Source organism: Helianthus annuus, chromosome 13 (assembly GCF_002127325.2).
Source record: "Helianthus annuus cultivar XRQ/B chromosome 13, HanXRQr2.0-SUNRISE, whole genome shotgun sequence".
Classification (NCBI taxonomy): domain Eukaryota; kingdom Viridiplantae; phylum Streptophyta; class Magnoliopsida; order Asterales; family Asteraceae; genus Helianthus; species Helianthus annuus.
The window spans coordinates 7,388,048-7,410,333 of record NC_035445.2 but is presented as its reverse complement, the minus strand read 5'-3'; the positions used below and the strand labels follow the sequence as shown (position 1 = coordinate 7,410,333).

The window sequence follows — 22,286 nt, the reverse complement described above, 5'->3', positions numbered from 1 at the left end:
AAAGTCAATCAAGTCGCAAGTAGTCAATAACGTCCTATCACGGTTATCACGTATAATCAGATTCGAACCAAGTAGTGCACAAATGTTCAACACATATGGCAGACACGTTTAATCAGTAGCAGTTCATAGGTAACAGTTAATCACATGTTCAAAGTCCAAACAGTTGGGCTCGTGATAACAGGCCCAAATAACTCATCAACAGTAGCACAGAAGTTCATAAGTCCGGCCCACTAACTAAGGCCCAAAGTGTGGTCTCGAGTCGCAACCGGACTCGCAAGCATGGTCTCGAGTCATGCTGTGTGTTGATCATGGATGGTTGCGAGTCGCAACCGGTGTCGCAACCGTAGTCTCGGTTCATCATGCTAAGGTCTCGAGTCGCAACGGGACTCGTAACCTGTGGTTTCGGCTTGTCCTGCTATGGTTGCGAGTCGCAAACCGCGTGGTCTCGAGTCATCACGCTGTGGTTGCGAGTCGCAACTGCGTGATTGCGAGTCGGTAGCAGTCGTTTTCAAGTTCACGTGTTGATGCAGATGTAGTCAGATTAGTGGTACAATATAATCAGGCCCAAATCCGGAAATAACCAATAGCATTCCACTAACAGTTTTCCTAATCAGGTTATTGGTCAAAGATGGATCAAAATCACAAGGGTTTTCAATCTTCAACTATCATTCAAAGTGTTCTTCACATATTCAAACATGTGTTCATCAAGTTCATAACATATTAATCACTTATTCAACCAACACTATGAACAACAATCAAAATACAATTTACTATCATGCATCCTATATGACAAACATGTTCATTAGCCGATTTGTTTAGTATAAACACCCAACTTTTCGGATCCAAATCCAAGTGCAACCAATATCATCATTCACCTTTTAACATACAATGAACCCATTTTTACATTAAGCATTTATGCATAGTTCCACACATAACAAGAACATTCATGAACCGATTTCTTTTCAAAACATCATGCATAACTAAGTTAACTACCATATTATCACATAATCTCATCATACAAACATAACATGAACATACTAACACTAAGCATTCAACCATAATCTTTAAAAACACTAACCGGTTAATGGGTTTCGAGGGTGTGTGTAAAGCTTCCAACCGGGTGTGTGTGTGTGAGCCGATCCAAGTCCAAAGATCCAAGAATGATGAAGTGTTTGTGTTCTTAGGTTTAGAGAGAGAAGTAGGAGGGTGTGTGTGTGTTCTAATGTTCAACAAATGGTAAAAACTAACTAAGGTGGTGTATATATAGTCAAGTTCCAAGTGTGCACCCTTAGTGGGTTTCGAGTGGGGGTTCACGGCCCAAAGGCCCAACCGGCCACTAGGTTCTCGGCCCAAGTCCACTCGAGACCTCATGGTCTCGAGTCGGGTTCTTTGTTCTCGGGTTGGGTTCTCGGTTCACATAAAACACGTACACATATATATACAAATGCACACATAACAAAGCACTTATCACATAAAAAGGTTCACGTTATCATTTTAACTAGTCACATAACGTACAAGCAAGTTACAACGAAAGGTTCTAGATTTCGAGTTGTCACATCATCCCCAAGTTGAAAGAAATTTCGTCCCGAAATTTGATGGCACTCACTGAGGAAGCTAGTTAGGTTGCAAGGTTTTCCCGGTTTTCCTGGGGTGTCACATCCACCCCCCGTTGATCTGGAATTTCGTCCCGAAATTCCGTAGCTTCAGCCTCAGTAGCGTTTGTACTGTTCTCAAACAGTTGGGGATACTTTTGTTTCATCCGATCTTCGCGCTCCCAGGTAAACTCTGGGCCGCGACGTGAGTTCCAACGAACTCGTACAAGAGGTATTCTAGTGCTCTTGAGGACCTTAACATCCCGGTCCGTGATCTCGACAGGTTCTTCGACGAATTTCAACTGTTCGTCGATCGTAAGTTCCTTCAGAGGAACTACGTGCGTCTCATCTGACAGACACTTCTTCAGATTCGACACATGGAAAATGTTGTGAACTGCACCGAGTTCTGCTGGTAATTTCAGTCTGTAGGCCACCTTGCCTATTTTCTCAAGAATTTCAAAAGGTCCAACGTACCGTGGGTTGAGTTTGCCGCGTTTACCAAAACGAACCACACCCTTCCAGGGTGAGACTTTGAGTAATACCCGCTCCCCAACCTGGAGCTCAAGTGGTTTCCTGCCCTTATCGGCGTAGGCCTTCTGACGGTCACGAGCCGCCGCCATGCGTTGTCGTATTTGAGCAATCCGCTCAGTAGTGTCTACCACATGTTCTGGACCAGTGATCTGACTATCCCCCACTTCTGCCCAACAGAGGGGTGACCGGCATTTACGTCCGTACAATGCCTCAAACGGAGCAGCTTTAATGCTGGTGTGGTAGCTGTTATTATACGAGAATTCCACGAGTGGCAGATGCCTTTCCCAGCTGTTGCCAAAGTCGATTACACAAGCGCGAAGCATGTCTTCTAATGTCTGAATAGTTCGCTCGGACTGCCCGTCCGTCTGTGGGTGATACGCTGTGCTCATATCTAAACGTGAGCCAAAAGACTTGTGCATTGCCTGCCACAGTTCCGAAGTAAAACGTGCATCTCGATCAGAGATAATAGAAGTGGGCACCCCGTGCCTCGAAACAACTTCCTTGAGGTATATTTCCGCTAGAGTGGAGAATTTATCTGTTTCTTTGATTGCCAAGAAGTGTGCGGATTTTGTGAGTCGATCCACGATCACCCAGATAGTATCGTTCCCGCGCTGTGATCTAGGTAAGCCAGTAACGAAATCCATGGAAATTTGCTCCCATTTCCATTGTGGTATCTCTGGTTGCTGAAGTAGGCCTGAAGGTTTCTGATATTCTGTCTTGACTCGCGCACAAGTCAAACACTTGCTGACGTAGGTTGCTATGTGGGCCTTCATGCTAGGCCACCAATACGTAGTTTTAATATCGTGGTACATCTTGTCCGAACCAGGGTGTACCGAGTAGCGAGATTTGTGCGCTTCATCCATCACAAGTTCTCGTAAGTCGCCATAGAGTGGGACCCAAATGCGTCCTGTTACATAATAAGCACCGTCTTCCTTCTGTTCTAAGCGTTGCCTTGACCCGCGTAGAGCTTCAGCTCTAACGTTTTCTGGTTTCAGTGCTTCTATCTGAGCAGCTCGTATTTGCGAAGGTAGACTAGAATGTATCGTGAGTTGTAAAGCTCTTACGCGCTTAGGCGTAGTGTCCTTCCGACTCAGGGCGTCTGCCACAACATTGGCCTTGCCCGGGTGATACCTGATAGAGCACTCGTAGTCATTCAGCAGCTCGACCCATCGTCGCTGCCGCATATTCAGTTCCTTCTGCTTGAATATGTGTTCTAAACTTCTGTGGTCGGTGTAGATGGCGCACTTGGTTCCGTACAGGTAATGCCGCCATAACTTAAGTGCAAAAGCAACAGCTCCCAGCTCTAAATCATGCGTAGTGTAGTTCTTCTTGTGAACTTTAAGTTGTCGTGAGGCGTAAGCTATGACTTTATCTCGTTGCATCAATACACAACCAAGACCTTGAATTGATGCATCACAGTAAACCACAAAATCTTCTGTGCCCTCTGGCAGTGAAAGGATAGGTGCACTACAAAGTCTATCCTTTAGATGCTGAAAAGCTAACTCTTGTGCATTTCCCCAATGATAAACAACGCCTTTCTGCGTTAGTAAGGTGAGAGGCTGCGCGATCTTAGAAAAATCCTTAATGAATCTCCTGTAATATCCTGCCAATCCCAAAAATTGGCGAATTTCCTTTGGTGTGCGAGGCGCAGGCCAGTTCTTAATAGATTCCACTTTGGATGGATCAACGTGAATCCCATCCTTGTTCACCACATGCCCTAGGAAATGGACTTCACGAAGCCAGAAGTCGCATTTCGAGAATTTTGCGTAAAGCTGTTCCTTCCGAAGGAGTTCCAAAATAAGTCGTAGATGTTGTTCGTGCTCTTCCTTGCTCTTAGAATAGATCAGGATGTCGTCGATGAAGACTATAACAAACTTGTCCAGATACGGTTTGCACACTCGATTCATCAAATCCATAAAAACTGCCGGTGCGTTCGTCAGCCCAAACGGCATGACCAGAAACTCATAGTGCCCATATCGAGTCCTAAAGGCCGTCTTAGAGACATCCTCTTCCCGAACTCTCAGCTGGTGATATCCCGATCTCAGATCGATCTTTGAATAGTAGCTCGACCCCTGCAACTGGTCGAACAAGTCGTCAATACGCGGTAGAGGATAACGATTCTTCACAGTCACTTTGTTGAGTTCGCGATAGTCGATACACATTCTGAAGGTACCATCCTTCTTCTTCACAAATAACACTGGAGCTCCCCAAGGCGATGAGCTAGGACGAATGAAACCCTTATCCAAGAGTTCTTGTAGTTGCGTGGAGAGTTCTTCCAACTCTGATGGCGCTAAACGATAAGGTGCACGGGCTACAGGCGCGGCTCCAGGAGCTAGATCAATCTGAAACTCGACTTGGCGATGGGGCGGAAGACCAGGTAATTCCTCAGGGAATACCTCAGGATAGTCGCGTACAACCGGAAAATCCTCTAGCTTCTTCTCCTTCTCTGTGGTATCAGTAACTAGAGCCAAAATCGCAGTGTGGCCCTTTCGTAAGCATTTCTGAGCCTTAAGAAGAGAGATGATGTTCTCAACAGCACTTCTCTTGTCGCCACGAATCATGAGAGGTTCACTACCTAAACCAGGAATACGAACGATCTTCTCGTTGCAAAGAATCTCTGCTCGGTGTTGGGATAACCAATCCATCCCAATGACAACGTCGAAACTACCCAAGACAATAGGAATAAGATCGATAGAGAAAGTCTGGTTAGCGAGAATAAGCTGGCAACCCTTGACTACGTGAGAGGCTTCCAAACTCTTACCATTAGCTAGCTCTACAGTGTGCTTGTCGCTCAGGGGTGTAGGAATACGCTTAAGCATCTTACTAACTTCTAGTGACACATAACTAGTATCGGCACCCGAATCAAATAAGACTGTAACATAAAAGTCGTCGAGAAGGAACTTACCCGTCACCACGTTGGGATCATTCCTTGCTTCACCTTGGCCAATCACGAACACACGTCCCCTAGCACCATTGTTGTTGTTCCCATTGTTACCATTCCCCTGATTATTGTTGTTGTTCTGGTTCAGTTGGGGACAATCCTTCTTGAAATGACCTTCAGCTCCACACTGAAAACACCCTTTGTTGTTACCCTGCTGCTGTCGCTGGTTCTGCTGAGGTTGCTGACGATTCTGATTGACGGGATATGCGCTCCTGCAATCTTTTGCAACATGACCAGGCTTGTTGCATCGATGACAGTTGCCCCTGGTGCATGGCCCACTGTGGTGTAGGCTACAACGATTGCACTTGGGGTGATTTCCTTTGTACCCACCATGACTTTGACCACCAGACGATTGCTGACTGGGGCTCTTGTGATCGTCCGTCTTTCTCTGCTGAGACTGAGTTTGCACCGAAGTTGAACCCCTGCTTGAAGTTCCATCCCATTTCCGTTTATCCCCACTAGAAGCACCAGAAGTAGTTGCAGCACCTATGCGCTTCGGTAACTTGTTCTGCTCCACCGCTTGGTCAGTGAGACGGTGAGCCAACTGTACAACCTGCTGGATAGTAGTCAAGTTCGCTGAAGTCACATGACTTTGGATCTCTGGCACCAAGCCCTTGAGATAGAGTTCAATTCGCTTGTAGGGAGGATCCACCATAGTAGGACACAACAAGGCAAGCTCATGCGATCTCTTAGTGTATGCCTCAATCTCCGACCCCGACATCTTGAGATTGTAGAACTCATCTTCCAGTTTGTGAATGTCGTCACGACTGCAGTATTCTTCCCTGATCATTTCCTTGAAAGTTTCCCATGGGGTGGCATTGGCAGCAACCAACCCTAACATCTGCACTTGAGCATTCCACCACGTGAGAGCCAAACCCTCGAGAGTACCAGTAGCATACTTCACCCTGCGCGCTTCAGGGCATTCACACATTTCGAACACAGACTCCAGTTTCTCAAACCAGTGTAGGAGACCTACTGCTCCCTCAGTTCCGCTAAAAGTAGTGGGTCGACAGTCCATAAAGGTCTTAAAAGTGCACACCGGTGCCTGAGCATACTGACCTAAGGTAGGTGAAAGAAAAGACAGAGTTTAACACAAAGGTTGGTTCACGAGAGTAGGATCCAAATGATCCTAGAACAATTTCGGACTGCAGGATATACCTCCTGCGTGTGCAGCTGCGAGCGCTGCGTCAATTCGCTCGTTGATCAAAGCCGTCAACTGGGCTTGTGTCATGTTAACGCGTCCAGACATGGTTCTTCATAATAAAAGCAATACGTGTGAGAGAGGTTCGCGAAAGCACGATAGTAGGACAGAGTAAGTACGCATGTGTTCAAACAACAGTAGTTATACTAGTCAAGCATACCATGAGCAATGTACTACGCAACTAACAAGTAGGCCATATACATACATTATATTACCTAGAACGTCGAGCCTTGCATGAGGAGCGAAGTGTCGTTGTGGACCGTTGAGCACTAAACCGGTTATAGTCTGGTTTTAACAAAAACGTTTCTCCTTTATTAAAACCAAGTTCACTATAACCAATGGCTCTGATACCAATCTGTCACACCCCCAAAATCCCACCTGCGGAGTACTACCGCTTGGAGGCGTGACTGACCAGGATCCAGCCACCAATCATACTGAACAAGCATATAAGTAATTATAAAAGTTTAACCAATACGATTGGTGTTCCAAAACAAATAAGTTTAAGTTGTAAGCGGAAGCATAAGTTTAAAGTTGTAACATAAGTTCCAAAAGTTTCAAGTTTAACATAGTCTTGTAGCAATCCCTGTCCCACAACGATCCTCCTCCATGCAAGCTCCCACTGAGTACCTATGGTCCTGCAAAGCATGTAGTAACGAGTCAACAACTAGTTGAGTGAGTTCACGGGTGGGCGTTCGTTTTAGTTGTTTCGAAAACAGTTTACTTTATCTGGCATCCTGCCGTGGGGGTTACCCCATAGTTTTAAAAACGTGACCAGTTCGTTCCCAGTTACTCCGGCACTCCGGCCGTGGGGGCTACCCCATGTAGTTATCAGGCATTTCGGCCGTGGGGGCTACCCCATGTACATCATCTGGCTCTCCAGCCGTGGGGGCTACCCCATGTGTATACTAGACTCGTTACCGTATCGATTGCTGACTGTAGTCATGTTTATGTGCCCTGAAAACATCAATGTCTATCATCATTGACGTGCCCCAGATCCATTAGTTCACGCCCGTCCTCTGCGGCACGGTGTGAGGCTTGTCAGACCTAAATAGCGCTATCTAACTAATGACCCGCTCGCCATTGGCCCGGCGATTAGTCGATACAAAAAGGAGGGACTTCGTGATAGAGTTTTAGTCTAGTACGTTTATCCGTCCATCCGGACGAGGAATCACATTCCTGAACCACTGACGTCCTGCCCAAGGAGGACGAGGAACCCACGTTCCTTAACCCAGTTCCCAACCCAGGGAATCCCATGCTTTGTAGAGGGTGTGAACTCACCTCGGTTTGCTCGGCAGTTAATCACAGAAAGTCAATCAAGTCGCAAGTAGTCAATAACGTCCTATCACGGTTATCACGTATAATCAGATTCGAACCAAGTAGTGCACAAATGTTCAACACATATGGCAGACACGTTTAATCAGTAGCAGTTCATAGGTAACAGTTAATCACATGTTCAAAGTCCAAACAGTTGGGCTCGTGATAACAGGCCCAAATAACTCATCAACAGTAGCACAGAAGTTCATAAGTCCGGCCCACTAACTAAGGCCCAAAGTGTGGTCTCGAGTCGCAACCGGACTCGCAAGCATGGTCTCGAGTCATGCTGTGTGTTGATCATGGATGGTTGCGAGTCGCAACCGGTGTCGCAACCGTAGTCTCGGTTCATCATGCTAAGGTCTCGAGTCGCAACGGGACTCGTAACCTGTGGTTTCGGCTTGTCCTGCTATGGTTGCGAGTCGCAAACCGCGTGGTCTCGAGTCATCACGCTGTGGTTGCGAGTCGCAACTGCGTGATTGCGAGTCGGTAGCAGTCGTTTTCAAGTTCACGTGTTGATGCAGATGTAGTCAGATTAGTGGTACAATATAATCAGGCCCAAATCCGGAAATAACCAATAGCATTCCACTAACAGTTTTCCTAATCAGGTTATTGGTCAAAGATGGATCAAAATCACAAGGGTTTTCAATCTTCAACTATCATTCAAAGTGTTCTTCACATATTCAAACATGTGTTCATCAAGTTCATAACATATTAATCACTTATTCAACCAACACTATGAACAACAATCAAAATACAATTTACTATCATGCATCCTATATGACAAACATGTTCATTAGCCGATTTGTTTAGTATAAACACCCAACTTTTCGGATCCAAATCCAAGTGCAACCAATATCATCATTCACCTTTTAACATACAATGAACCCATTTTTACATTAAGCATTTATGCATAGTTCCACACATAACAAGAACATTCATGAACCGATTTCTTTTCAAAACATCATGCATAACTAAGTTAACTACCATATTATCACATAATCTCATCATACAAACATAACATGAACATACTAACACTAAGCATTCAACCATAATCTTTAAAAACACTAACCGGTTAATGGGTTTCGAGGGTGTGTGTAAAGCTTCCAACCGGGTGTGTGTGTGTGAGCCGATCCAAGTCCAAAGATCCAAGAATGATGAAGTGTTTGTGTTCTTAGGTTTAGAGAGAGAAGTAGGAGGGTGTGTGTGTGTTCTAATGTTCAACAAATGGTAAAAACTAACTAAGGTGGTGTATATATAGTCAAGTTCCAAGTGTGCACCCTTAGTGGGTTTCGAGTGGGGGTTCACGGCCCAAAGGCCCAACCGGCCACTAGGTTCTCGGCCCAAGTCCACTCGAGACCTCATGGTCTCGAGTCGGGTTCTTTGTTCTCGGGTTGGGTTCTCGGTTCACATAAAACACGTACACATATATATACAAATGCACACATAACAAAGCACTTATCACATAAAAAGGTTCACGTTATCATTTTAACTAGTCACATAACGTACAAGCAAGTTACAACGAAAGGTTCTAGATTTCGAGTTGTCACAATATTGATTCCCACCTCCAAGCATCAGAATTTGATGCGGAGTTTCTGTCTAAAAATGCAAGTCTTCTACGAAGACTAAAAGCCCAACAGGCTAGAGATGAAGAGATCCCCGGTTTATGAACTAGGCACTTCCATGAGGAAACACCGGTAAGGACTACGGGTCCTACAATTTTTACTTCACCAACTTTCTCCATGGTAGTTACTTCGGAAACTTATATTGGGTACATGCAGGGATCTTCCGGACCATCCCCAGCGATGGCAATACGAAATGAAACGCAAATGGAAGTAGCTCCTGATCCGTAACTCACTAAGCCGTATCATCCGGTTTCCATGACTGCTAAGTCCAAATTCAGTGCTCGTATCACGCACGCTAAGCTCCCTCCAAAGCTAAAAATGCCAACCACAGTCAAGAAATACGATGGTACCACTGATCCGGACGATCACATGTTTGATTTCGATGGGGCAGCACGAGTAGAACAATGGCCGATGCCGGCATGGTGTTTCATGTTCGCACAAACATTAACCGGCGCTGCCCGGGTATGGTTTGATGCCCTAAATGAAGGTGAGATTAATGACTTTGAAGAACTCCGAAGATTATTTCTCCAGAACTTTAGCCAACAGAGGCATTACTCCAAAGAAATCACTGAAGTTCATAACATCCTAAGGAAGGATGGGGAATCTTTGGATAATTTCATCGATCGGTTCAACCGAGAAAGCATGCAGATCAGCGGAGTAGTGGACCAGTTAAGGATATCCGGATTCTGCCATGGAGTCCGAAACAACCAGTTGGTCGAAAAGTTACGTGAAAACCTCCCTAAAACAATGGAGGTGCTCATGGAGCGAGCTAGAGCATTTGCACGAGGAAAAAACGCGTGTAATCCGGCACCAGAATCGGAGCACAAGATGTCCTCCTGGAAGAGAAACGGCGGATCAGTGTTCGACAAAACTCCGTCCGGGAATAGGGGACGATCGCACCCTTACAGTAGAAATGATAGACCTCAACGAGGAAGAAGTTCCGGATCAAGGTTTTATAACCTATCAGATCTCTCCAAGACTCCGAGTGATATCCTCAGTGCCGAAGGAGCAAACTTTCCAGCTCCGCCAAAGCTCCGAAATCCAGGCGATAAAAACTCCAAAAAATACTGCGAGTACCATCATGCGCGTGGCCATAATACGGACGATTGTTGGTCCTTGAAGCAAGAGATAGAAAAAGCAGTACGGTCCGGCAAATTATCGCACCTGGTAAAGGAAGTAAAAGAGGGGAAATCTTCGGGAAGTGCAACAGATAATCCGAACAACCAACCAGCAATTTGCATGATTAGGAAAGTAAATAGCCAAGGCATTAAGCGATCCAATCATCATATGGCCGTTTGGATGCAACAACCGATCGCTTTCCCTCCAATAACCCCTGGTGAAATCAAAGACGGACCAATCGTAGTATCTGCAGTAATAGCGGGCCACAAGGTTTGAAGAATCTATGTTGATAGCGGAAGCGCCACCGAAATTATGTACCAACAGTGTTTCCAACAGCTAGCGCCACAAACTAAAGCAAAACTGATACAAGTCTCCATGTCGTTGGTCAGCTTCTCCGGAGAAGTGGTGCAACCGATTGGGCAAATCACCCTGCCAACAACGTTGGGAACCGGAAGCCTGGTTAGAACCGTCAACTTGACATACCTAGTAGTAGGAGCAAATTCCATCCACAACGTTATACTAGGGAGACCAGGGATGTGCGCTTTCGGTATTATCAGCTCAACCATCCATGGATCATTAAAGTTTCCCACCAAAGCAGGAGTAGCAACTCTTCACTCCAAATTGGCAGTTCATATAGCTGAAGTACGACAAAGCGAAGGAAATGTGCAACCTCCGTCCCTCCTCACAGAAGAATGGGCTATACATCCACATTTTCCAGAAAAAAAAACCCGAACATACCAAAAAATGGTTGTGGAAGCTCCTGTCTAGTTCACTTGATGTATTCGCATGGCAAACCTCTGACATGGTCGGAGTTCCTCGGTGCTTGGCTGAGCATAAATTGAAAGTATCGCATTCAGTAAAGCCAGTCGCTCAAAGAAAGAGGAACATGGCCCCAGCCCGTCATAAAGCCATCTCCGAGGATGTGCGGAAGCTTTTAAGTGCTGGAATCATCAGGGAAGTACGGTATCAAACATGGGTCTCCAATCCGGTGATGGTAACAAAGAAAGATAAAACTTGGAGAATGTGTGTTGATTTCTCCGATCTAAACAATGCATGTCCAAAGGATTGTTACTCTCTGCCAGAGATCGACTTGAAAATTGATTCTCTATCCAGTTTTCGTCTTAAATGCTTCTTGGATGCATACAAAGGTTATCACCAAATGCAGATGGCTCTGGAAGATGAGGATAAGACCGCGTTCGCAACCAACGAAGGTCTTTTTTGTTACACCAAAATGCCGTTTGGACTAAAAAACGCCGGGGCAACATACCAGAGGTTGATGGATAAAGCATTCAAAGATCAGATCGGTCGGAATTCAGAGATATACGTAGACGATCTGGTCATCAAAAGCAAAGCCGAAGATAACATGATCATGACATACTCGAAACCTTCACTAGGCTTCGGAGTATCAACCTCAAGCTTAATCCCAAAAAATGTTCTTTCGGTTTAGAAGAAGGGAAATTCCTCGGCGTCTGGATAACTCAGTCCGGAATACAAGCGCATCCGGATAAGATTAAAGCGGTAATCTCCATGCAACCCCCTAAAATGGTCAAGGAAATTCAATCACTGAATGGTAAATTGGTAGCCCTCCATCGTTTCGTCTCAAAAGTGGCCGACTGGACCAATTCTTTCATGAATGTATTAAAAAAGCGAACTGGGAAAGGTAAAATAGAATGGACGGAGGAGGCAGATTCAGCGTTCCGGGAGTTGAAAATTTGTCTTGGGTCTTTACCTACTCTGACCGCTCCGATTACCGGAGAAACGGTCACAGTCTACCTCTCCGCTTCACATTTTGCCATCAGTGCAGTACTCGTGGTGCATCGGAACCAAGCGCAAATACCAGTTTATTACGTGAGCCGCATTTTAAAAGACTATGAGACTCGGTACCCGATGATAGAGAAACTGGCACTTGCACTAGTACATGCATCTAGGCATCTCCGGGGGTATTTTCAAGCCTTCAATATAGAAGTGCAAACCGATCTACAGATTCAACAAATTCTCAGAAAACTAGAAGTTTCTGGGCGCCTTACCAAATGGGCAATTGAGCTTAGCGCTTTCGATATTACCTACCGAACTAGGGGTCCAGTGAAAGGCCAGGCTGTGGCAGACTTTCTTACTGAAGTTCCAACCAGAGAAAGTATCAAAGCAAAGTCTGTCCTTCCAAGGGTATGGAATTTATATACAGATGGAGCCTCCAGTAAAGAGGGGTCGGGCGCCGGTCTAATTCTGATAGACCCAGACGGAATGGAATATACTTACGCTTTGCGTTTCGAATTTAAAACTTCAAATAACGAAGCAGAGTACGAAGCCCTTCTCGCAGGACTTCAAGCCGCAACCAAAGCTGGTGCGACCTCGGTACTTGCCCATGTCGACTCATTACTTGTTGCCAACCAGGTCAATCAAGAATACGAAGCACGGGAAGAAAACATGATCCGGTATCTGAACCAAGTCAACAGCTTGATCTCCACGTTCGACTCTTGCAAAGTAGTTCACATACCACGAAGCAAGAACAAGAAGGCAGACGCCTTAAGCAAGCTTGCATCAGTAGCATTTTGTCACTTATCAAATGAAGTGCTAGTCGAAACCCTACAAGCTTCGGCCATCCATCAGACGGAATCCGTAATGTCAATCTCCATACAAGAAAAATCGTGGATGTCCCCAATCTTAGACTATTTAAGGGATGGCACTCTTCCAGAGGAGAAAGGCCAAGCTCGGAAGTTGAAGGTAAAGGCACTGCAGTACCAAATCCATGATGGAAAACTTTACCGGAAGACCTTTCTAGGTCCGCTCCTCAAGTGTCTGACTCCGGAGGAGGCTAGCTATGTTATAAGAGAAATCCACTGGGGGATATGTGGCATCCATTCCGGAGCAAGAATGGTCGTAGCCAAGGCTATGAACGTCGGATACTTCTGGCCGGGCATGCACCAAAGCGCGGTTAATGAATTGCAATCATGTGAAGACTGTCAGCGGCACGCTCCCATCAGTCACCGAGCAAAAAACAATTTGGTTCCCGTAACTTCCGCATGGCCATTTCAAAAGTGGGGGATTGACATCGTTGGTCCTTTCCCAATTTCCACCGGAGGAGTGAGGTTTTTATTAGTGGCCATCGACTACTTCAAAAAGTGGATAGAGGCCAAACCTCTCCGAATTATCACCGGGGATCAAGTACTGAGGTTTGTTTGGGAAAATATAGTGTGCAGGTACGGAATGCCACTCTGCATCGTCAGCGACAACGGGAAGCAGTTCGCAGAGAAACCATTCAAAACATGGTGCGAAAGGATGCACATCGAACAAAACTTTGCTTCAGTTGCTCATCCCCAGGCTAATGGACAGGTAGAAAGAGCCAACCGCAGTATTGTGGAGGGCATAAAAAAGCGTCTGGGGAAAGAAGGTGTTTCTTGGGCTGATGAACTTCCGCATGTCCTGTGGGCTCACCGGACGATGCCAAAAACAAGCACGAGGGAAACTTCTTTCAGTTTAACATACGGAACGGAAGCAGTCATTCCCGCCGAAGTCGGCATACCCACTCCCCGCATGCAGCAAAGTCAAGAAGTGAACGAACAAGAACTTCGCCTGAACCTCGACTTGGCCGAAGAAAGAAGAGAATTAGCGGCCATCCAAGAAGCGAAATACAAAACAGAGTTGGAAAAACATTACAACTCTAAAGTAAAGGAGGTTTGATTCAGGGTTGGAGATTACGTCATGCGAAGCAAGGAGGCAAGTTTGGCAGAGGGAGCAGGGAAAATGGCTCCAAGATGGGAAGGTCCGTATCAAATCAAGACAGCCGGAAAAGATGGTGCCTATACGCTCAGTAAGATGGACGGAACCCTCGTCCCTCGCACCTGGAATGGAGTGCACCTCAAGAAATGTTTTCTTTGAAAAACTTCATTAATATGTTGAAATAAATTTGTAAAACGGAGGCTACGTCCTCCGTTATCTTTGATTCCTTGTAATGCGGACGGTTTTTCCCGCACCAATGATTTTATGCATTTCCAAGAACTGCGGAGGGTTCTGCCTGCAGACTTTTTTAAATGTTTTACCATGTGTTAACCGGATAACGTATTCCGGACAGATCAGATAGAATACTTAAAGTTTCTGTCAATAAAAAGTTGCAACACAAAAAATACCAATCGGCCGAATCAGGGATGCTAACCCTAAAAAGACAAGAACGAACTGGCTTTGTTCGTACTCTTTCCTTCGCATAAAATTATCCTAAAAAAGTAAAAATTGGATTCGTACCTAAAAAAGAACGTTCTAAAACTGGAAAATGTAAACACAAAAAACATGGACGCATTCACAAAGAAGTGGTTACATCAAAAATAACCGGATTTACATAACCGGAAGATACTGAAACTGTTTACACATTAAAAGGATAATTGTTAAGTATGGTAAGAACATCATTACATTTCAACATAAAACAAGGTGCATGTCCCAAGTGACCGGATATGTCCACCTTCTGAAAATCACAGTTTAACAAATTAAAAACTATCAATGTGCATACCCCAAGAAACCGGGCATGTCCACCTCATTCCTCCGAAGATCCACTGTTCGCAAAAGTAAGAGCCTCCTTTATCTTGGATAACGGTTCGTTTACCAACTTCGGAAGATCTTCGACCACTGGAAAGACAAGAGAGTCAAAACAAGCAACCGCCGCATTCAGCTCCTCCGCTGCGTTACGATTTAGCATCGGAACCTCTGCATAAGGAGTCTTTTTCTTTAAAGCATGGAGATAGCCGTTGTGAAGACCGGAGTTGACACCAACGGCGCTCATCGCATTATTTACAGCGGCAGTCATCTCCGGACCTTTGTGAATATTTTTAGCAAGGAGTCGCGCCCCTTCCGAAAGAAGTCAGGTCTTTGTCACTTGGAGATCATCTACCGAGGCCTTCAAGGCAACATTCTCTTTCTTGATCTCTTCAATCTTGGCTTCATGGTTACACTTCATCTCTTCAATCTGAGCCTTCAGATCGGCCTCCCCTGTTTTTAGCACGTCCCGCTTTAAAGAAAGTGTTAGAAATAATAATGCAAAAAGAATCACAATGAATAAGGTACGTACCTGCCATCATGTTCGCGTAAGCTAGACGAGCACTATTGAAAGATTCTTCCATCTTCGCCAAAACCGTTTTATGCTCCTCATCTTTCTTTTGCATGGACTCAGAGAATTTTTTTAACTCCGTGGCTACTCTATCCCTGTCTTCACCGTGGAAGCAGCTGCAGCCTGTGATGATTGACTCTGAGTAGTCAAGGATTTAACTTTCTCTTGCTGAGCTTGGAGATCTGAAGTGAGCTGAGCAATCTTTTTCTCCGTCTCCGGAGTCCTCTGGATCTTACGTTTCAGAGAACGAGTTTCTTTCTCCAAGTTCTCCCCCACGGACTCCGCCTCAACCCACCTCCGGTATAGCTCCGTCACAAAAATGTTTGATTGAGCTTGATTAGCTAAAACCGCGGCACCTAGATCCTGGTTTTTCATCCTTCGGCTCCGAGCATGGTCTAGCGGGGTGCTAATGTTGAAAAGAAGTGTCCTGGCAACAAGCTCATCCATTACCGAATCTTTATTCCGGATATCCCAATCCGGAATAAACTTTTCTTCAGCTGTTGCAGGATCGATCTCCATCTCGTCTGAAAACACATCTGCATATCGATAAAAGGACATCAACTCAGGTCCGAACCAAGATGGAGGAAGAGAGGACACTTGGTCTTCCTCGTCATCAAGAAAACGGTCCGGACCCAAAGGCGAGTCCAAAATCGTAGCTGAGAAAGTCACCACCTTCGGTCCGTCATGAGTTTTCTCCTTCTCTTTACTCACAGTTTCAGGAATCTCCGTCTCCATACTTTCAACTTCACTTGTAGGAAGAAAACCACAGAAAAGGCAGGGGTTGGTTCGGATCGTGCTCGTGCAACTTCTTCCCTGGAAAACTTGCCACCAGTCAGGTGTTCATCTAATTCAATCATCACATCGCCATCGGAGAGAGAGGAACCTTTTTTCACTTTCTTTACCCTCGGCATCGGAAGAGGGTCAGAGGAACGGATCTGAACAGACTCAGTTTTTCTCTTACGAACAAGAGCTTGCGGATCCACCTCATGCATAATACCCTTGCTCTTCAAAGAGCCAGAAGAAGGACGATACTCAAGGGCATCATCCAAACTACGAATCTCCGGGTCACTATCCACATCGTCCAAAATCGATTTCTTTCCAGCTTAAGATCCGGAAGAACCAGCCGTGTCCTTTATGGGCGTAGGAACAGATGAAGTAGTGTCTGCAGCAGCTTGTTCGGATGTACTTTGAGGAATGACAGGACGAATCTCTTGGGCTGAAGAGGCCACTTGTTTTATTAGAGGAACTTCATCTTCACCTTGGTCCTCCAGGTCGAAATAAAAAACATCAAAGCTCGGAACCTTCAGAGCATCCCGAAGAGACATTATGACACCTACATTTCATAAAAAGGAGTCAGTAAATCAGCAAAAAGTAAAAGTGCCGAAGGGGAGGTAAAGGGTCGGAACTTACAATCACGCTTTCGGCGAATAACCGGCCAATCCCCATCCCCTTGGCTCTAAGAAAAACAAAGTCGGCCCAGTAAAAGAAAGTGTTCATGAAGGGGATGGATAGGGGACTTATGCTCAATCAGGGCACGCGCCAGTTCCTGGTCGAAGACGAAGTCCTCACCCAGGTCGAAAGACATAGACTGATCCTTAAAACGCCACCTCATATCCTCCGGAAGGCAAGGATCGTCCAACCAGAAAAAATTATCTTTCCAGTTTTTTAGGCTAGATCGTTCGTCAGAGGAAGGAGGAGGTATACTCTTCCGATGGGCAAACGTGTACCAGTCTCCGACGGTTATAAATTCGTAGAAATATCGAAAAACTTTCAAATCCGGCCTCCGATCCTAGGTGTGGCAGGAAAGTTCAAAATGACTGATGCGACTTAATCCGAATGGGTTGACTTAACTAATGTGAACCCTAAAAAATTGTAAAACCCTAATCAAGAAACGGGAGAACGGGATCCTATAGTTCGCGAAATTACAGACGCGAGTATAGAAGGGAAACTTCCCTTGACAAAAGGGATAAATGGTCTCGTCCTTAGAGGGAAGCACCGGGTGAAGGTCCATGGGGATCCTATACTCTCTAACAAACTTATCCAACTAACGTTGGGTAAGAATGCTCACACTCGCGGACATATTGTCCTTACCAGGAGTCATAACAAGTAACCTATAAAGGAGACGCACCTTTTAAGAAGAAAAAGAAGTCGAAGAAGGTGATAAGAGGATAACAGATGAGTGAAGAAAACGAGAGAAGAAAGGGTAAAAATGAAAAAAGTAAAATCAGATTTTATAGGAAAAGTAAGGCGGTTAAGGGCAGTCAAATCAAACCGTCACTTCTGCAGACTCTCGTGATTCCCGATGCAGGGTTACGTAACCGTCACAAGCCGGTGACTAACAGTCAAGTAACTTCAGTCACCCGCGACACGTCATAGCCATTCAGATCGCACCACGTCACTACACCAGAACCACTCCTACATTGACATGTCACTCGGACAAAAAACAACTTGCACAAAACATTTTGCTAAGTCCCTTACAGAACTTAACAAACTAGGGGACTTGAAGATACACATCCGAGGCCGGACATGATCCTCTAGGACGAACCAGACATGTCCGTCCCCATGCTCTCTACTTGTACGGGCACCTCAGATATGTCCGCTCTCCTCGCAACTCCGAGGACGAACCTTCGTTCGAGTGCGTCTGGACGAATGACGTCATCTCAGTTGACCACTATAAATACCTCACCAAAGTACAATGTCAAGTACGATTTTCTGAACCTCCGTCCTTATTTTCTCTCTATATTTTCTCTCTCTACCTATACTTATCCTCACGCCGGAGGGTGCTCGCAGAGGGGCCCTCCCATCTCTGCGTTGAGCCTAACGGTTTTCTGTTTTGCAGGACCGTCATCCAGTCAGCTTACAGGAGCCAAACTCTCGATAACAGGCTCCGGCCTAACTTCGATTTCTTGGTTCTTCACAAGGTTTAGTTGACAACCGGAGTCCTATTCGCCGTCTACCTGAGCATCTTTTGTTGCTAGGCCGGGTTAGTAGGATCTGGACACAAGGGGATAGGGACTAGCCTCTAGTTGTTAATAAGGGAGATGGTGAGTAGTGTTGCTTCAGTTAACCGGAGTCAATTATTTTTTCTTTAAATTGAGATTTGTCTTTTATTTTGTAGGTACTACGATGTTTCTTAAGGATGCACTGAAGGTCCCTCAATTCTCGGAGCCGGAGTTTAACTTCTTGCAAACTACCGAGGAGACCGAGAGTTTTTTTACAACAAACTGCCCCTGCAACTTATAGTATCAGGGCCCGCGGGTGATCCAGAGGTTCCTCAGGCAAGTGCTGCTCCATCTGATCAGACAACTCTTGTTGTTGGTAGCTATAGTGGCCCTTTGGTTATGCTCACAGAGCCGGTGTTGTTGGTAGCTATAGCGGCTGTATAATTGATGTCCGATGTAGAATTGTGTAATTCTTGTTTCGTCATATTAATTTTTGAATCATGTGATTCAGTATATTATGATTCATGGATTTGGGAAGTTATAATTTTTTTTTAGTTAATCAAATGAATTTTTTAAGTTCTGACATAAATATTATATTTTTTTAAATGGTTGTTTAGAAAATATTTCTGGTACTTGAGAAAGTGTTATCTGATATTTTTTCATTTTGTTCAGAATCTTGTTATATGTCATGTGACAGTTGGAAATATTTTTTTTTTATAAACCAGGATGCCTACATGTTGAGTTGTTTAACAGTCATAATATTCTTGATGTTTTTGGATATTGAATCATGGGGGTGTTGAAGTTGGGCATGAAAATTGTGTGTTCAATTCAATTTCTCTAGTAATAGTTGTTAATACATGTGCTTTCTTGTATTTGTTATTTTTTGCATAATACTCTTCAATGGAGATGGGCTAAATGCTTGATTCAAATATTGGGTTCACGTCTGGGCGGCCCAACACACGACCAAACGTATTCATCAAGTGGACTTGGTTCAACTTTGCAAAACCATGCCAACTGCTAAAGAAGTTTGGATACCAAGTTTTTCTAGTTGGATGGTTATCATTGTGCGAATTCATGTTTTCTGTTGGTGGATGTGTTCACAAAGGTTTTTTTTTTTTTTTCTTTTTTTTTTTTTGCCAAAAAATAATTCATACATGTGTAAGTGTTTCGGTTAATTAATGATACTAGGTTAAAACCCCGTGTATTACACGGGTTGCATAAATATAATTTTATATAATAAATAATAAAAAGATATATTTAAAAAAAACTCGTATATTGCACGTGTTACGTGTTGAATAAAATATAATGTCATATGTTAATACAAACAGTCATCAAGATTTATATTTTAAAAATGAACATTGGTGTACAATTTACTTATTATAAAATTTTACTTTGTTTTTTTTTTATTTTGCATAAATGTAATTTTATATAATAAATAACAAAAAAGATATATCTTTAAGAAAAACTCATATATTATATGTGTTTAATAAAATATAATGTCATATGTTAACACATACAGTCGTCAAGATCTATCTTTTAAAAATTAACTTTAATGTACTATCTACTTATTATAGCATTTTACTTTGTTAAATATATATTCTTAACTAATTTTTTGTTTATTATTATTTAATATGATCATAATGAAAATAAACGTTTATATTCTTATCTAATTTTTTTTGTTTAAAATTATTATTATTATTATTTAATATGATCATAATAAAAATAAATGTTTATCCTTATTTAAATATTTATTCTTATCTAATACTTTTGTTTAAAATTATTATTATTATTTAAAATAAGGGATAAATAGGAAAATAAGGTGAGAAAGCACCAGAAAGTGACACGTGTCCAAAAAAGATTTTCATTTATTAGTATAGAAAGATTAAAACTGAGGGGGCTGTTAAAAGTGAAAACCTTTATACTTCAGTTTTAATATCTCTAGTATTGCTTTATCATCCAAAAGAAGTGTATGTTTGTGTGTGAGAAATATCTGAAGGTGATCTCTTCTACCCTATGTGAAATGGTTACGAAAGTGAAACCACAGGTACTGAAATCGCAATTTTTAAACTAATGGATTTAAATGGTGATTTTTGACAAACCACAAGGACGAAAACAGTAATTAACTCTTAATATTTTGTTTGTTATATTTTGAGGTCTGGACTATTAAATGATCGTGTTGTTGGCTGATGCAGCTGAGTTGTGGGCTGATTGAATAGGAGATCCGGCTTCTAGCAGTTGTTCTCATGGGTTGTTTATGTGCATGGGCAACTAATGGATGCTGATTCTTCACATGGGCCAAGGTTTTATTAATCCGTGTATATATGTGTGTTTCACAAAGGGTAGAAGAGATCACCTTCAGATATTTCTCACACACAAACATACACTTCTTCTGGATGATTCTTCTAGTGTTTATCTTAGTTTCGTTGTCTCGCAGATTATCCTCTACTACGATTTGAGCGTTGATCGTTCGTTTATTCGTTAGGTTGAGAGTTAGTGAATATAGGCCATCATGTTAGTGATCTAATCGATTAGTTGTGTGTTTTTTGTTGAGAGTTTTTTTATGCTTAGATTGGATTCATTCTTGTAAATCGGTTACATTTGTTTTGTTTCTATAAAGATATTTGACAATTTCAGCCGGCTATTTTGGAAAAGTGGATTAGTCATAGGCTAATTTCATTATTTTCCCTTGTTATAACGTGGTATAGAAAAATGCCAACTTAGGCTATGGGTATACTTTCACATCCCTTAACTACACGTAGACGTCACATCACCTACTTGACTCTCTTTCACTTCACCTCATAACAAGGAAATTGTTTAACCCCCTGTTAACGCCGCTTAAATTAATTAAAATACATATATATAGCATGTTTTGTGTGTGTAAATTTTGCAATGCTTGATTTCCTCCCTCTCTCTCCTAGTTAACTTCTTAACATGTGAAGCTTTTAATGTCTCTTAACACCCTTCAGGAGCGGTATAACAAGTGTTAACGGATGCCAACTAGGATTAACACCCCTGGATGTTAGAGTATACCAAGTGGCCTTATTGTGAAGGTTGTGAAGTTAGAGTAAAGTAAAAATATATAAAACGTATAGGAGGGATAAGTGCAGCTGGCAATTGTGAAGGGAGTCGGCTGCTCACTAAAGTAATTTTTTCTTTCCCGATTGCAGCGTTACTATCTATAGATTATAAGACAAATGATGAAAGTGGTATAGTGAACCATCACTAGTGCTCTAGTGGTGGTCACGGGTATTTAAGTTTCACCTATAGTAGATTCTGGTGAGTTTTCCCCTCCAAGTCTCAAGTTCAAGTCTGGGTGATAGGGGTTTCTCATTTAGGGGTTTAAATTGGGGATCTATTGTGCGAGAGGACTCTCTAGCGCGAACCCGATTAAGACACGTATCTAGACCTTCCGACATTCACGAATAATTCACACCTTTCAAAAAAATGAAAGTGGTGTGGTGGAGAACACTCTCGTCAGACTTGAGTTTGAATCATGTCGAGGGTGTTTAGGATTCCATCTCTTTTTCTTCTTTTTTAAAAAGTCACAACCAACTGACTTTTCAAACAATTATTTTCAAAGCACAAATATTCCTTTTTAAACTATTACCCAAACATCATTTTTTAAAAAACTTATTTTGAAAAAAGTTATAAGTTATAAGAAGTTAAGAAAATGAAATCCCAAAGAGCCCCTAAGTAATTCTCTCTTTTTTTTTTTGGTAAATTAGGAGCCTCTAATTAGAACCCTTAACTTTAATAGTTTACATTATTACCATCCAGTTTTAAAATTTACTATATAGTCCTCAAAATATAATAAAGTTAATTTGTTTTCGTTTTCCCTTTCGTTTTTTTACATTATCCAAACTTTAATAAAATTATTATTGTTCTTTTAGTTTCTTTTACATTCTTTTAGGTTTTTTTCCTTCCTTTAATGA

The 22,286-nt window shown here is 43.1% G+C and overlaps 1 protein-coding gene across 1 annotated transcript; it reads left to right on the top strand.

Moving 5' to 3' along the window:
* Positions 1-9,456: 9,456 nt before the first annotated feature.
* Positions 9,457-10,596, top strand: LOC110900415. Its single transcript, XM_022147305.1, has one exon. The coding sequence runs from the start codon at positions 9,457-9,459 to the stop codon at positions 10,594-10,596; it is 1,140 nt and encodes a 379-aa protein (XP_022002997.1).
* The last annotated feature ends 11,690 nt before the right edge of the window (positions 10,597-22,286 follow it).

Bases quoted from the DNA above. Each gene is read 5' to 3' on its own strand.
- LOC110900415 (XM_022147305.1), top strand. From the start codon at position 9,457: ATGACTGCTAAGTCCAAATTCAGTGCTCGTATCACGCACGCTAAGCTC.